Source organism: Rana temporaria, chromosome 7, assembly GCF_905171775.1.
Source record: "Rana temporaria chromosome 7, aRanTem1.1, whole genome shotgun sequence".
Lineage (NCBI taxonomy): Eukaryota > Metazoa > Chordata > Amphibia > Anura > Ranidae > Rana > Rana temporaria.
The window spans coordinates 154,705,263-154,718,456 of NC_053495.1; the positions used below are offsets into that span (position 1 = coordinate 154,705,263).

At 42.7% G+C, this 13,194-nt stretch overlaps 1 protein-coding gene across 3 annotated transcripts in view; it reads right to left on the reverse strand.

The window, feature by feature from the left end:
* The window catches only part of LOC120945788, a 95,916-nt gene that overhangs the window by 35,189 nt on the left and 47,533 nt on the right, over positions 1 to 13,194 (reverse strand). For all 3 annotated transcript variants that reach the window (XM_040360193.1, XM_040360191.1, XM_040360190.1), the window contains 3 exons: positions 11,994 to 12,059; positions 8,099 to 8,146; positions 1,171 to 1,215 (listed from right to left, as the gene is read on the reverse strand). In XM_040360193.1, the coding sequence (XP_040216127.1) occupies positions 1,171 to 1,215; positions 8,099 to 8,146; positions 11,994 to 12,059 (159 nt within the window). The remainder of the gene's footprint in view (positions 1 to 1,170; positions 1,216 to 8,098; positions 8,147 to 11,993; positions 12,060 to 13,194) is intronic.

Consider the following 13,194-nt stretch of genomic DNA (forward strand, 5'->3'; position numbering starts at 1 on the left):
TTTTACCACTACTATTCCTTTATATTGGCTCTTGGAATTTAAAAATGCAGCAATTTAGAAATCAGATGGAAGGTTTAGCACTGGGAAACACTTTTTGATAGATAAAAAGTGCATTTTATATACATCTATAGAGATCAGACCAAAATGAGGGACAAATGAGGAGAATGAGGGACAGAGGGACATTGCTCCAAATCAGGGACAGTCCCTCAAAATCAGGGACAGTTGGGAGGTATGCTTTTTGGATAGTTTGAGCACTGCACTTTGGGTTTTATAATTTTTTAATATTGTGCATTCATAACATTTGTTTTTCGTGCTGTCACTTTTTCTAAAATTTCTCACCTAAGTGTGTATTTTCCATAATGTATTGAACCAATAAGATTCAAGCATCTTACATTCCCTATTATAGGCAACATGATGTAGTCTATGGGCCATATTCTCAAACATTTCAGGCGGCGGAACGTATGTACTTTACGTTACGCCGCCGCAAGTTTAAGTGGCAAGTGCCGGATTCCCAAACCACTTACCTGTGAACTTGCGGCGGCATCGCGTAAAGTCCACCCTTGTAAGCCATCCTAATTCAAATGATCCAGGCAGGGGGCGTGGATCATTTAAATTAGGCGCGCTCCCGCGCCGATCGTAATGCGCATGCTCCGTCGGGTAAATTACCCGACTTGCATTGTGCTAAATGACGTCTCACGGACGTCATTTGTTTTGACTGTAACGTAAATGGCGTCCAGCGCCATTCACGGACGACTTACGTAAACGACGTTCAATTTTGAAATTTCGACGCGGGATCGACGACCATACTTAACATTGAGTACGCCACCTAGGGGGCATCTTTATCTTTACGCCGCGTATCGCTTACGGAAACGACGTTAAAACACTACGGCGGGCAAGCGTACGTTCGAGAATCGGCGTGACTAGTCATTTGCATATTCTACGCTGACCGCCACCTAGCGGTCAGCGTAAATATTGCAGCCTAAGATACAACGGCGCAGGCTGTTGTATCTTAGGCATGTTTAAGTGTATCTCAGTTTGAGAATACACTTAAACATAGGAAACGGACTTACGTAGGCGTATCTGTTGATACGCCTACGTAACTTGTTTGAGAATATGGCCCTATGTTTTTCCATGATCATATAACTTACAGATTATATTATATTTACATACCCCATGGGCACCGTTCAGGCACAATGGTGTGATTAGGTTTTCTACCTATTGAAGAATATTATTTTTAATTATTATATATGTACAGTATGGGTAATTAAAAGAATACATAAGGCAATCATGTACATTTTCATATAATACGGTAAATAGAGGCACGCATAGGTAAAATACAGTTGTTTGGTTATAGTCACACACAATTCAAAATAATGTACCAATGTGTATAAAAAAAAATAAGTTAACATTATTTACCCAATAAACAATATTTTGGAGCGCATTACATGAGAAAATGTTCTGGCATTTAATACAGCTTTAGGAGCATACTGTATGTGAGTTTACTAAAACTGAATAGTGAAAATCTGGAGCAACTCTGCATAGAAATCAATCAGCTTCCAGGTTTGATTGCCAAAGCTTAATTGAACAAGCTGAAGTTATTATTATTATTATTATTATATTATACAAGATTTATACAGCACCAACAGGTTACACAATGCTGATGGGCTGATGGGCTACCATGCCCAGCTGCACCAGATTCTGAGTGCACCAGTTTTATGTCATGGTCTTTAAGTGCTTAACAACTAAGTTCACCTTTTTGTTTCTAAAATTCAGCTCCCCTATGTACCAATATACTATTAATGTAACTTTGTTGCAGAAAAAGAGAAGCTTTCTTTGATTTTGAGAACAGGACCTTGCCCAAGCCCTTATTATATTTTTTAGAAAGCTTCAGAGACTCTCTGGTATAGATTTGAGACACACAGGAAGGAGTTTACCAGCTGACCTCATTAGCACACACCCTTCACCAATCAAATAGGTTTTCACAGCATCCCCAGCATTTCTCCACACGTGCATTTGCCTGGCTTCCCCAGTGTCCCTTCAGAAAGGCTCAGGCTGCATGCTAAACTCCCTGGGGCCACATGCAGCCCACAGGACACCCCTGATGTAGTGCAAGGGCCTGCTTGATTGGATACCGAGTGATTGGATAGATGGTGTGTCCTCCTATTATATCATTTTGGTAAATCTAAAGGAGATTGTACAATCAGATTGTATAGTGTATGGCAACATGTATACACCAAAAATTGATAAAAGAAAAAAAAGTGTGCTTATCTAATACAATAAGTGAAAGCTGCAAACTCAAAATGTTTATACAAACAATAATAATATAGGTAAAAGATGGAGTTGCGCTGAAAAATTGTGTCTTAAGCAGATCACCAGTGAAAAAATAACAATAACAAAAGAAGAAGTCCAATGAACAGTCTAAAGGATTTCTTCAGATGTGCATAAAAATGTGAAAAAGGTGATATGGTAAACAGTTCAGTGTAGAGACAACTTTTGAGAACGTGTTCCAGCAAAGAAATGTAGAAACCAAAATAGTCCAGGATGCCTGGTGTTGCAGACCCTTACCAGAGTTAATGATCCAAAGGATCAAAACAAGCAGATAGCCATAACCTGGGCTAGACAGGAAACCGGATCCAAAGCCAGAAACAGTCACCCGATGATCCAGCAATAGTGAACCAAAAAAAGAAAAAACTCCAATAGTGTGATATTGTATGGTATACAGGTAAATATCAACCCCAAGTGACTGGCAAACGGACAGTGTGACATAAACCTCCACCTCAGAACACACTGGTCCTTACCAGATTCATGTGAATAAAGAGCAAAGAAATCGTGGAAGATGACTGTGCAGCTACTGAAGGGAAACTTCACATCCAGCGATCCTCAGAGAAGCACTCAGGGCAATGATCCAACCATCAAAGAAAAGAGGGCCACAATGGTGTGATATCGTTTAAAAGATTTAATAAATAAAATATCTCACTTACAAGTTAGTAGATGAATAACAGCAAAAACAGAGTTCCGACCGGTACGGAACTGCTCCTCACAAGCGGTGACGTCAAACACGCCTCCTCCCAACGTTTCATCCAATAGGACTTGATCACGGGGTGTGAGGAGGCGTCTTGCGTCACCGCTTAAATAACACAGCAATGGACGGAGCAAGCGTGGGCCACGTCCCAGCAGCCAGCTACGTCATCCAATCAAAAAATAGCAGGCGGAGCCAAAGTGGACACGCGTCCCGGACAGACAGCCATCGGCCATTTTGATTAAGGGAAAAACTAAGGGAAAAAAAGTATGTTTAAAAAAGTGACCAGAAAAAAGTGATAATAATGGTCGCCACATAAAATGCATATAAAAATTGCAAAAGGTCCAATATAGCTCAGAGTCCCGGGGTAACTTGACTCCAAAAAGCAAAGGGTACAAGGCACGATGATGAAGTTAATAGGCGGAGCCAGCGAGGGCTCATGTCTCGGCTGTCAGCGCCTAATTGCATAGTACCAGGCAGAGCAAGCATAGGTAACTCGTCCCAGGCAGCCCCCTATCTGCCATATTGATTAAAGGCAAAACAAGGGGAAAAAAAGGAGACTAAAAAAATGTAACAAAAAAAAATGGTAAGCAATACTGATCGTGGGATGAGTGATGCATTTATATTCTAATGGGTCCGGTATACCCCGGAAAGCAGGATAAACCTCATATCTGAGCAACAGAGGACAAACCATAAAAAATATTAAAAAACGCATAACCAACTATCAAATAGATATGACTATTACTGTAGTTGAAAGAAGATATATATATATCGTGGTATAATGCAAAAAACCTTGACAGAGGGAATTCTACATGGATACCAAAATGTAAAAAATATATCTATATAAATAAAAATATAAATACAGAAAAACTAATTAATTAATTAGTTCAAATAAAATTAAAAGGATTTAAGACAACCGCCAATCATGACGTATTAATAAAGAAATGGCGACATTTTAATACGTTTATTTATTAAATCTTTTAAACGATATCACACCATTGTGGCCCTCTTTTTTTTGATGGTTGGATCATTGCCCTGAGTGCTTCTCTGAGGATCGCTGGATGTGAAGTTTCCCTTCAGTAGCTGCACAGTCATCTTCCACGATTTCTTTGCTCTTTATTCACATGAATCTGGTAAGGACCAGTGTGTTCTGAGGTGGAGGTTTATGTCACACTGTCCGTTTGCCAGTCACTTGGGGTTGATATTTACCTGTATACCATACAATATCACACTATTGGAGCTTTTTCTTTTTTTGGTTCACTATTGCTGGATCATCGGGTGACTGTTTCTGGCTTTGGATCCGGTTTCCTGTCTAGCCCAGGTTATGGCTATCTGCTCGTTTTGATCCTTTGGATCATTAACTCTGGTAAGGGTCTGCAACACCAGGCAGCCTGGACTATTTTGGTTTCTACATTTCTTTGCTGGAACACGTTCTCAAAAGTTGTCTCTACACTGAACTGTTTACCATATCACCTTTTTCACATTTTTATGCACATCTGAAGAAATCCTTTAGACTGTTCATTGGACTTCTTCTTTTGTTATTGTTATTTTTTTTACTGGTGATCTGCTTAAGACACAATTTTTCAGCGCAACTCCATCTTTTACCTATACACCAAAAATTACCTAGTTGCGCTTTCAGTGTCATTAATTGTTAGCGGCACACTAAATACAGAAGCAGACACACATTTTGCCACATGAAAAAAACTGATGAGCAATGAGGGTAAAAAACTGGCACCACGTCAAAATGTCTGGAGCATTTATCCAAGAACAATGAGGTTCCATTCACATCTATGTGTTTCCAAATCCATATCAAAGCACACAGAAAATGTGTGCTTTGCCATGTGTTTCAGAAACACTGTAAATGTGCATCATGCTTGCGTTGTCATTACATGGTAAAGGCACCCCAAGTGAGGCTAACGTACCAAAAATTATGGTAATACACCATGCTCCGCTCCAAAAAAAAGTTCTGAAGTATCTCTGGGATGATTGTTGCGTTTAGGGCAGCGCTACCCTATGCATGACGAGTGAAAACAATTCAAAACAAAGGCATGCTGGAATGTGAGTTTTTGCTACGTGGAGAGGTGAATGAAACCTGACAGCTAAGTGTCTCCATCCACTCCATAGGAATACAAGGACACATCTAAACCAATCCATTTAATTTGTATCAAATCAGGCAGGCTCTTGTACTACATTAAAACAAAATAAATCAGCGGTAACTAATGAATAAGCAGCTACAAAAAACGGTGAACACTGGAATAAAACAAATACAACATACAAATAGTAGCGCTAAAATATGATGATGAAAATCAAATAACTGATGTATAGAAAAGGGGAGGAAAAAGTCCAATTAAGAGTGAAAAAAACTGGATAAATAAGTGGATCAAACGTGTAGTTCAAATATCAGATGACTAATAGATAAAACCAAAAAGAGGACAATCCAAATATATGTGGTGAAAGAAAACTTGATTAAGTGTGCTCACAGTGAGTGATGTCAAATCAATGGTGATTGTCTCTTGAACATGAAGAACACTGGTGATGAACCCGCCACCAATAAAGCAGAGGCTTACCAGATATATAGGACCCAAATGAGCCTATGCCCAGAGGGTCCAAGGGGCTGGATATATACAAAGGCTGTATCAGGATAGGACTCGATCTTCACACGACAACACCGCCAAGATGGAGGAAGATGTTGTTCAATGTATAAAGTTGGTCACAGATATATAGGACCCAAATGAGCCTACACCCAGAGGGTCTAAAGGGCTGGATATATACAAAGGCTGTATCAGGATAGGACGGAAGATGTTCAATGTATAAAGTTGGTCACTTTCAAATGGTCAAACCATAACACCGATGTATGGAGAAAGGTAAACAGAAGAGGCACATAGCATAATACCGTAGGCACTGAATTTTAATAATGGTTATAAACACTTACATGAAAGTGGAAATAAAACAGCATATCGATCAATATGTGCGTGGCAGCAGTGGAATCACCAAACGCGCTTCACAAAAACTTGCTTCGTCTGGGGTATGCTTCCACTGATGCCGCTTTCTCACTTAAATCTGCAATCTGATCCTGGCACTGAACCACCCACCGGGGTTCGTCCAATCGGAGACAACTTCCAGGTTAGTGGATCAATTATATTAAAATTGTATTTGAATTGTATTTGGATCTCTCATGTAAGAACCAATAAAGATAAAAACAGATGAGGGATAAAAATTGAATAAATTAATATGGCTAATACACATACCAGTCAATAAGGACGAGTGTCTGAACTAGGGAGTTCAGACACTTGTCCTTATTGACTGGTATGTTTATTAGCCATATTAATTTATTCAATTTTTATTTGTAGGCGTGACTGAGTGGGGGGAATAAAAATGTGGCGTGGTGAAAAATGGGCGTAGATTAAGTGAAATATTGGGCGTGGCTTAAATGGGCGTGACTCAAATGGGGGTGTGGTTAGAGACTGAGATGAACGAGGGATGGAGGGGAGAAACAAAGGGAGAAAGCAAGCCAAAGAAAGAAAGAAAAGAAGAAAGGGATGAAGAAACAGGCCCAGATCCTGCAGCGCAATAGAAATATTTGGATTCCAGAGTTTAACAATCAGCAGATAAATATACTCCAAAAACCTGGTGTTAGCGCTTTGATCATCCCGACACCAAGGTTGTTATGGGGTCAGGATGAATGAAACACATTATTATTACATTGTAACATAAAATTAAATAGTTCAACTCACCATAATGCTGAATCAGTGGAAGCCCTGAGAGTGTCACTTGCTACGTCGCCTGCCACCAGATGCCAGCAGAGTCCCTCTTTACATCAGGCAATCCCACCAAAGTCCCTCCTTACATCAGGTGTCCCCAGAGGAGTCCCCCTTACATCAGGTGTCCCCAGTGGAGTCCCTCCTTACATCAGGTGTGCCCAGTGGAGTCCCTCCTTACATCAGGTGTCCCCAATGGAGTCCCTCCTTACACCAGGCATTTCCAGCAGAGTCTCTCCTTACATCAGGTGTCCCCCAGAGGAGTCCCCCTTACATCAGGTGTCCGCAGCGGAGTCCCTCCTTACACAAGGCATTCCCAGCAAAGTCCCTCCTTACATCAGGTGACCCCAGCGGAGCCCCTCCTTACATCAGGTGTCCCCAGAGGAGCCCCTCCTTACATCAGGTGTCCCCAGAGGAGTCCCTCCTTACACCAGGAATTCCCAGTAAAATCCCTCTTTACATCAGGCATTCCCAGCAGAGCCCCTCCTTACATCTAGCATTCCAAGTGGAGTCCCTCCCTACATCAGGCATTCCCATTAAAGTCCCTCCTTACACCAGGCATTCCCAGCGGAGTCCCTCCTTACACCAGGCATTCCCAGCGGAGTCCCTCCTTACACCAGGCATTCCCAGCGGAGTCCCTCCTTACACCAGGCATTCTCAGCGGAGCCCCTCCTTACATCAGGCATTCCCAGCGGAGTCTTTCATTACACTAGGCATTCCCAGTGGAGTCCCTCCTTACACCAGTCATTCCCAGCGGAGTCCCTCCTTACATCAGGTATTCCCAGCGGAGTCCCTCCTTACATCAGTTATCCCCCACTGGAGCCCCCCCCCTACATCAGATATGATCCCTGTAGCAGCAGAGACTCTCTCCGCTGCCATTACAGTACAGAGTGGACAGTGGAGGAGCCAGCCGGGTGGCTGCAAATAGTAATTGAGCTGCGGCACTGCCCACCCCCGGCCCCTTTTCACATAATTTCACAGACAGACGCAGCGGGGCGGGGCCACAGCTCAATTTCTATTATTAGCCACCGGGCCTCCTCTTGTTTGTTTGGTCTTCAAGAAATTGGCGGCCGGTGGACACATTGTCTCTGTCGGCCGTGGCCTCTAGCGGCGGCAACGGCACAAAATCAGGAAAAAAAGGATTTCCCGGGAATCGCAAAAAAATGGGAATAAGGTCTAAATCTCGGGAATGTCCCGGGAAATTCGGGACAGTTGGTAAGTATGCATTAGGGATCTAATAAACTCCTGATATCTTCATAATGTTGACCTGCCCTTTCCATTATGCTATAAATAACTCAGTTTCTATACATTTTCACCTTACCATTGCGCAAAGATCACGTGGACTATCTCCAGAAAGTAGGAAACTCCTCTAAAAGATAAAAAAGACAAAAAAAGATTAGCATATTTTTTTTTACAAAAGCAATTTCAAAACCTATTCCTAACTGGAGACAAAGATATTTGATTTTATACCCCAAACTCCCATTTGCCACTCCTAAGTATGTCAGCTACATGACTCTCTTAGGCCCCATACACACGATAGAATCCATCCACTGAAAAATCCCAGCGAATGGGTTTCAGCGGATAGATCCTATGGTGTGTACACTCCAGCGGATCTGTTTCCGCGGATATTTATCCCCTGGGATGGATTCCAGCAGATCGAATATTCGCTGACATGCTAAACAAATCTATCTGCTGGAATCCATCCCAACGGATGGATCCGCTGGTCTGTACAGACTCACCGGATCCATCCGTCCGAAGGGATCCCCCGCATGCGTCGTAATGATTCGACGCATGCGTGGAATTCCTTATATGACAGCGTCGCGCACGTCGCCGCGTCATAATCGCGGCGACGGCGCGACACGTCATCGCCAGAGGATTTCGGCGTGGATTTCAATGCGATGGTGAGTACACTCCATCGCAGAGAAATCCGCTGAAATGCTCGAGAGGATTTATCCGCGGAAACGGTCCGCTGGACCGTATTCGCGGATAAATCCTCTCGTGTGTATGGGGCCTTAGGGCTTGTTCACACATGCAGCCAGAGAGGCAGTAAAAATAGGCTGTCAAGCCTCATACACATGGACGGTTTTGTCGGCAAGAAAACTGCTGGCAGAGCTTTTTTGCCGAGTGAACCGGTCGTGTGTATGTTTTCTCGTTGAGAAAACTGCCGGGAATCTCGACAAGAAAAATAGAGAACCTCGTAGGCCTGTTTCCCGACGAGAAAACTGTGTGTGTGTCTACAAGCTTACCTGTCCTCCTGTAAGCCCGCGTGTGCTCGATGAGACTTCGACGCATGCACGGTAGCTTACAAGGGTATTGTAGGGTGAAGCACGATGGCGGCGACGGCATCGAATGCGACAAGTGCATGCTCGTTGTGTCGATGACATCACCGCGTTCTTGCCATTCAAAAGAATGGCGGTTCTTTTGAATGTGACGTGCGTACACTTGGATTTGCAAGAAAAACTTGCCAGGAATATTGTCGGGAAAAATTACGTTTTTTCCCCAACAAGATTCCCGGCCGTGTGTACGAGGCTTAAGACTTGGTTTTACCATCCTCAACCGCCCTCCCCCAAACTAACACAGTGGCTGTTGGGGGCTGTACACATGCTGAACCAAAATCATAAATTGGGAAAACATGGTGGAGTATCAAGTAAGATTATGTATATGCTGGGAGATATCATCCCTAATTATAGTCAGAACCTCATTAAAAAAAAAAAAAAAAACTTTCAAAATATCACCTGGGATAAATACAAAAAGATGTAATTAAAAGCAAAACATCTTTATTAAAGAGAAAGTAAACCCTTGCTCTTTTGTTCCCCTGCAAAGTAAAAGCATAACGGGCTAGTAATAAATATATGGCAAAGAATGCTGTGCAAATAAATACTGTTCCTGTGCAAAAAATCTGATAAATACAAAATATCTTAAATAAATATAACATTTTCTTGGTGCATAAAAGCAAATGCTGATGAGTGCAAAGTAATAAAAGTACTAACGTTTCTTCAGTGCAAATAAGCAAATGCTAAATAAAGTGAAAAATCAGGAACAAACAGTGCAGCAATAATGTGCAAAGTGAAAGTAAATAAAAAATGTATTATTTCTGTGCCAAAAGCATTCAGTGTCAAAACAGTCTTAAAGTGGTTGTAAACCCACATTTTTGACCTATAATAACCTATAATAAGGCTTACCTGTAGGTATAAAGAATATCTCTTAAACCTGTACGGTTTAGGAGATATTCCCCTCGCAATGCGACCGCCGCCGACCCTTGCCGGAATTAAATCTCCCGCGCGCATACGCGGGAGTGACGTCATCGCTGCTCCAGCCAATCACATCGCTGGAGCGGCGATACCCGGAAGACACGCCGAGTCAAGATGACATCTCGCTCGGCGTGGCCCAGGTAAGTTCCCTACACCTCGTTCCGAGGTAAGTATTTCATAATGAGCCAATATGCGGTGCATACTAGCTCACTATGGCTTTTGCCTTGCAGGTGTAAAAATAAAAAAAAATGTATATGCGGGTTTACAACCGCTTTAAGTGCAAACAAGCAATTTTCAATAAAAACGTGCCAAAAAAATAAAAAATCCTCCGTGCTGGAAATTTTCTGAAACAGTCCAAACGATGTGCATAAGGATTCAAGTGCAAAATTGCAACAAATCAACTCAAAGGAAGTATTCTCCAACTGCCAAGAAAAACATGCAAAGTGCTTCAATCCTGTGCAGGTGCTCTCGTTTCCCCCAGCCTCTCTCCTCATCTGGCTTAAAATTAAGCCTTTCTGCTAGTCTCCAATAGCTGAATGCTCTCTTTTCTTGTTCATTTGCCCACGATCAGGTACTCAGATAACAAAGATAGGGAAGGGGGACTTCATAGTGTAGTATTTCAGATATGACAGCTATGTACCCTGACACATTGCGTGACTGCTCAACGTCACTTTCTCAAAGGTGATCCCCTTTGAGAAAGTGACGTTGAGCAGTCACGCAACATGTCAGGGTACAGAACTGTGGTGACATCGGGACATTGTGACACTACCCCCCTTCTGTGATGCTGCCCCCCTCCTGTCCCACTGCCTCCCTCCTATAATGCTGCCCCGCTGTTGTCAAACTTCCTCCACCTGTCCTCTTGCCCCCACGTGCTCCCACTGCCCCCTACTGTCACACTGCCTAGACACCCCTTTCCTGTCACACTGCTCTCCTCCTGTCACACTGTCAGGATAAGTTTTGATCCTTTTGTATTAACAATACAGGAGTCCTTATCAGCTCTTCAGTTGATATACCTGTACTTTACATATACCACTGACAGCTGAGGTGGATGTGTAAGACTAGGATATGATCTGGGGGTGGGGGGGGGGGGACACCCATGCCGATGGTGCGGTATAACACGGTGTCACCGGTGTTTTACCGTGCCAGGTGACACCAACCCATTCTCAGCCTCTTTTGTAAATTAGTCTTATTACCTCTCAGTCATAGATGTGAGCACAGGGTGTGTCGGATGTGCCTGGGCTTACCTTATTCACCCCATGCAGTGCTGATTTCCCTTGCTTCCTGGTGCCCCTGTCTCCTCCCTGCAGTGCTGCAAGCTTCCCTCCTCACCTGTCCCACCAGCTGCTGCAGGGGATGTTTCAGGATGGAGAGTGGGGGAAGGGGCTGGTAAATATTTACAGTAATTTATCTCTTCCTTTTCTGGATGAACACAGTGAGTGATCTGTACCGATTGCTCCTGTGTTCATTCTTAACTGAAGCATAGCAAACTATGTTTGTTTACGAGACATCAGGGGTCTATTTAGACCAGGGGTCTCAAACTGCCGGCCCTCCAGCTGTTGCGAAACTACAAGTCCCATCATGCCTTTGCCTGTGGGAGACATGCTAGTAACTGTCAGCCTTGCAATGCATCGTGGGACTTGTAGTTTTGCAACACCTGGAGGGCCGCCAGTTTGAGACCCCTGATTTAGACCCTTGATATTTCACCAATGCCCCCCAATGGGACTTCTGCAAAATTGGATTTTTTTTTTTAAATAGTTATAAAAATTAAATTGTAAAAAATAATAAAATAAAAAAAACTTCTGACATTGCCCACTGCCCTATTGTCACCAATCTCAGCTCTACTTACACCTTTCACTGCTCTGCTGATATACACGCATGTGCGTTTGTGCTCTGGGGTGCACACCCTAATACAATAGTCCAGTTTAAATTAACAAACAAAACAAACTATTGAACAAGCAAACTTACCACAATGCTTTCAGCACTTTCATCAGTGCCAGTTTTACCTTTTTTATAAGCCGAAAAACTCCTTTTCTGTGAACAAAAGAGAACAGGATTGTATACATGTGCATGACAAAAATTTCACATAATACTTCTTAGGTGTAGCTTAAGACCCCTTTCACACTGGGGCGGGAGCCGGGGTGGCGGTATAGCGCTGCTAAAAATAGCGGCGCTATACCGTCAGATTTGCTGTGGGATTCGGCCGCTAGCGGTGCGGTATTAAACCCCCGCTAGCGGCCGATAAAGGGTTAATACCGCCCGCAATGCGCCTCTGCAGGCGCATTGCGGGCGGTATTGCCGCGGTTTCTCATTGTTTTAAATTGGAAGGAGCGGTATACAAAGATGCTGCTGACAGGAGATTTTTTTCTCTCCCGCCAGTGCACGCCTCAATGTGAAAGCCCTCCGGCTTTCACATTGAGTATGCAGTGCAGGAGTTTTTCAGGTGGTATAGCAGCGCTATTTTTAGCACTGTACCGCCTGCAAAACTCCTCAGTGTGAAAGGGGTCTTACAGATTACAAATCAACTCTCAAATTTTTGCTGTTGAAAATTCCAACAGAAAAAGTCTGATGGGGCCTACAAGCTGCATCGACTATGATAATTTTGTAAGCCTGGTGCAGAAGCACACTTGCTCAAATAAAACTACAAGCACAACATAAAGAAGACCCTTATTTAATGGGACATAGCAGCAGAAATGTATCCAGACTAGGAACATCAATCCAGATCCTACCAATCAGCCACCAGTAACTATTATTATTATTATTATAATACAGGATTTATATAGCACCAGCAGTTTGCGCAACACGGTAAGTAAATGTTTAATTAAAAAAAAAAACATTGTGGGGTCCAATTTTAGCCACTTGAAGGTTTTATCTCCTAATGACCAAGCCATTTTTTGCGTTACATTACTGTGTTATTTTAACTGACAATTGCGTGGTTTTGCGACGCTGTACCCATATAAAATTGATGTCCTTTTTTTCCCATAGAGGTTTCTTTTGGTGGTATTTGATCACCACTGCGGTTTTTATTTTTTGCTCTATAAACAAAAAAAGAGCGACAATGTTGAAAACGACCCAATATTTTTTACTTTCTGCTATAAAACATATCTAATACAAAAATGTAAAAATCTAATATCTTTGTCAACCTAGGCCAATATGTATTCGTCTACAT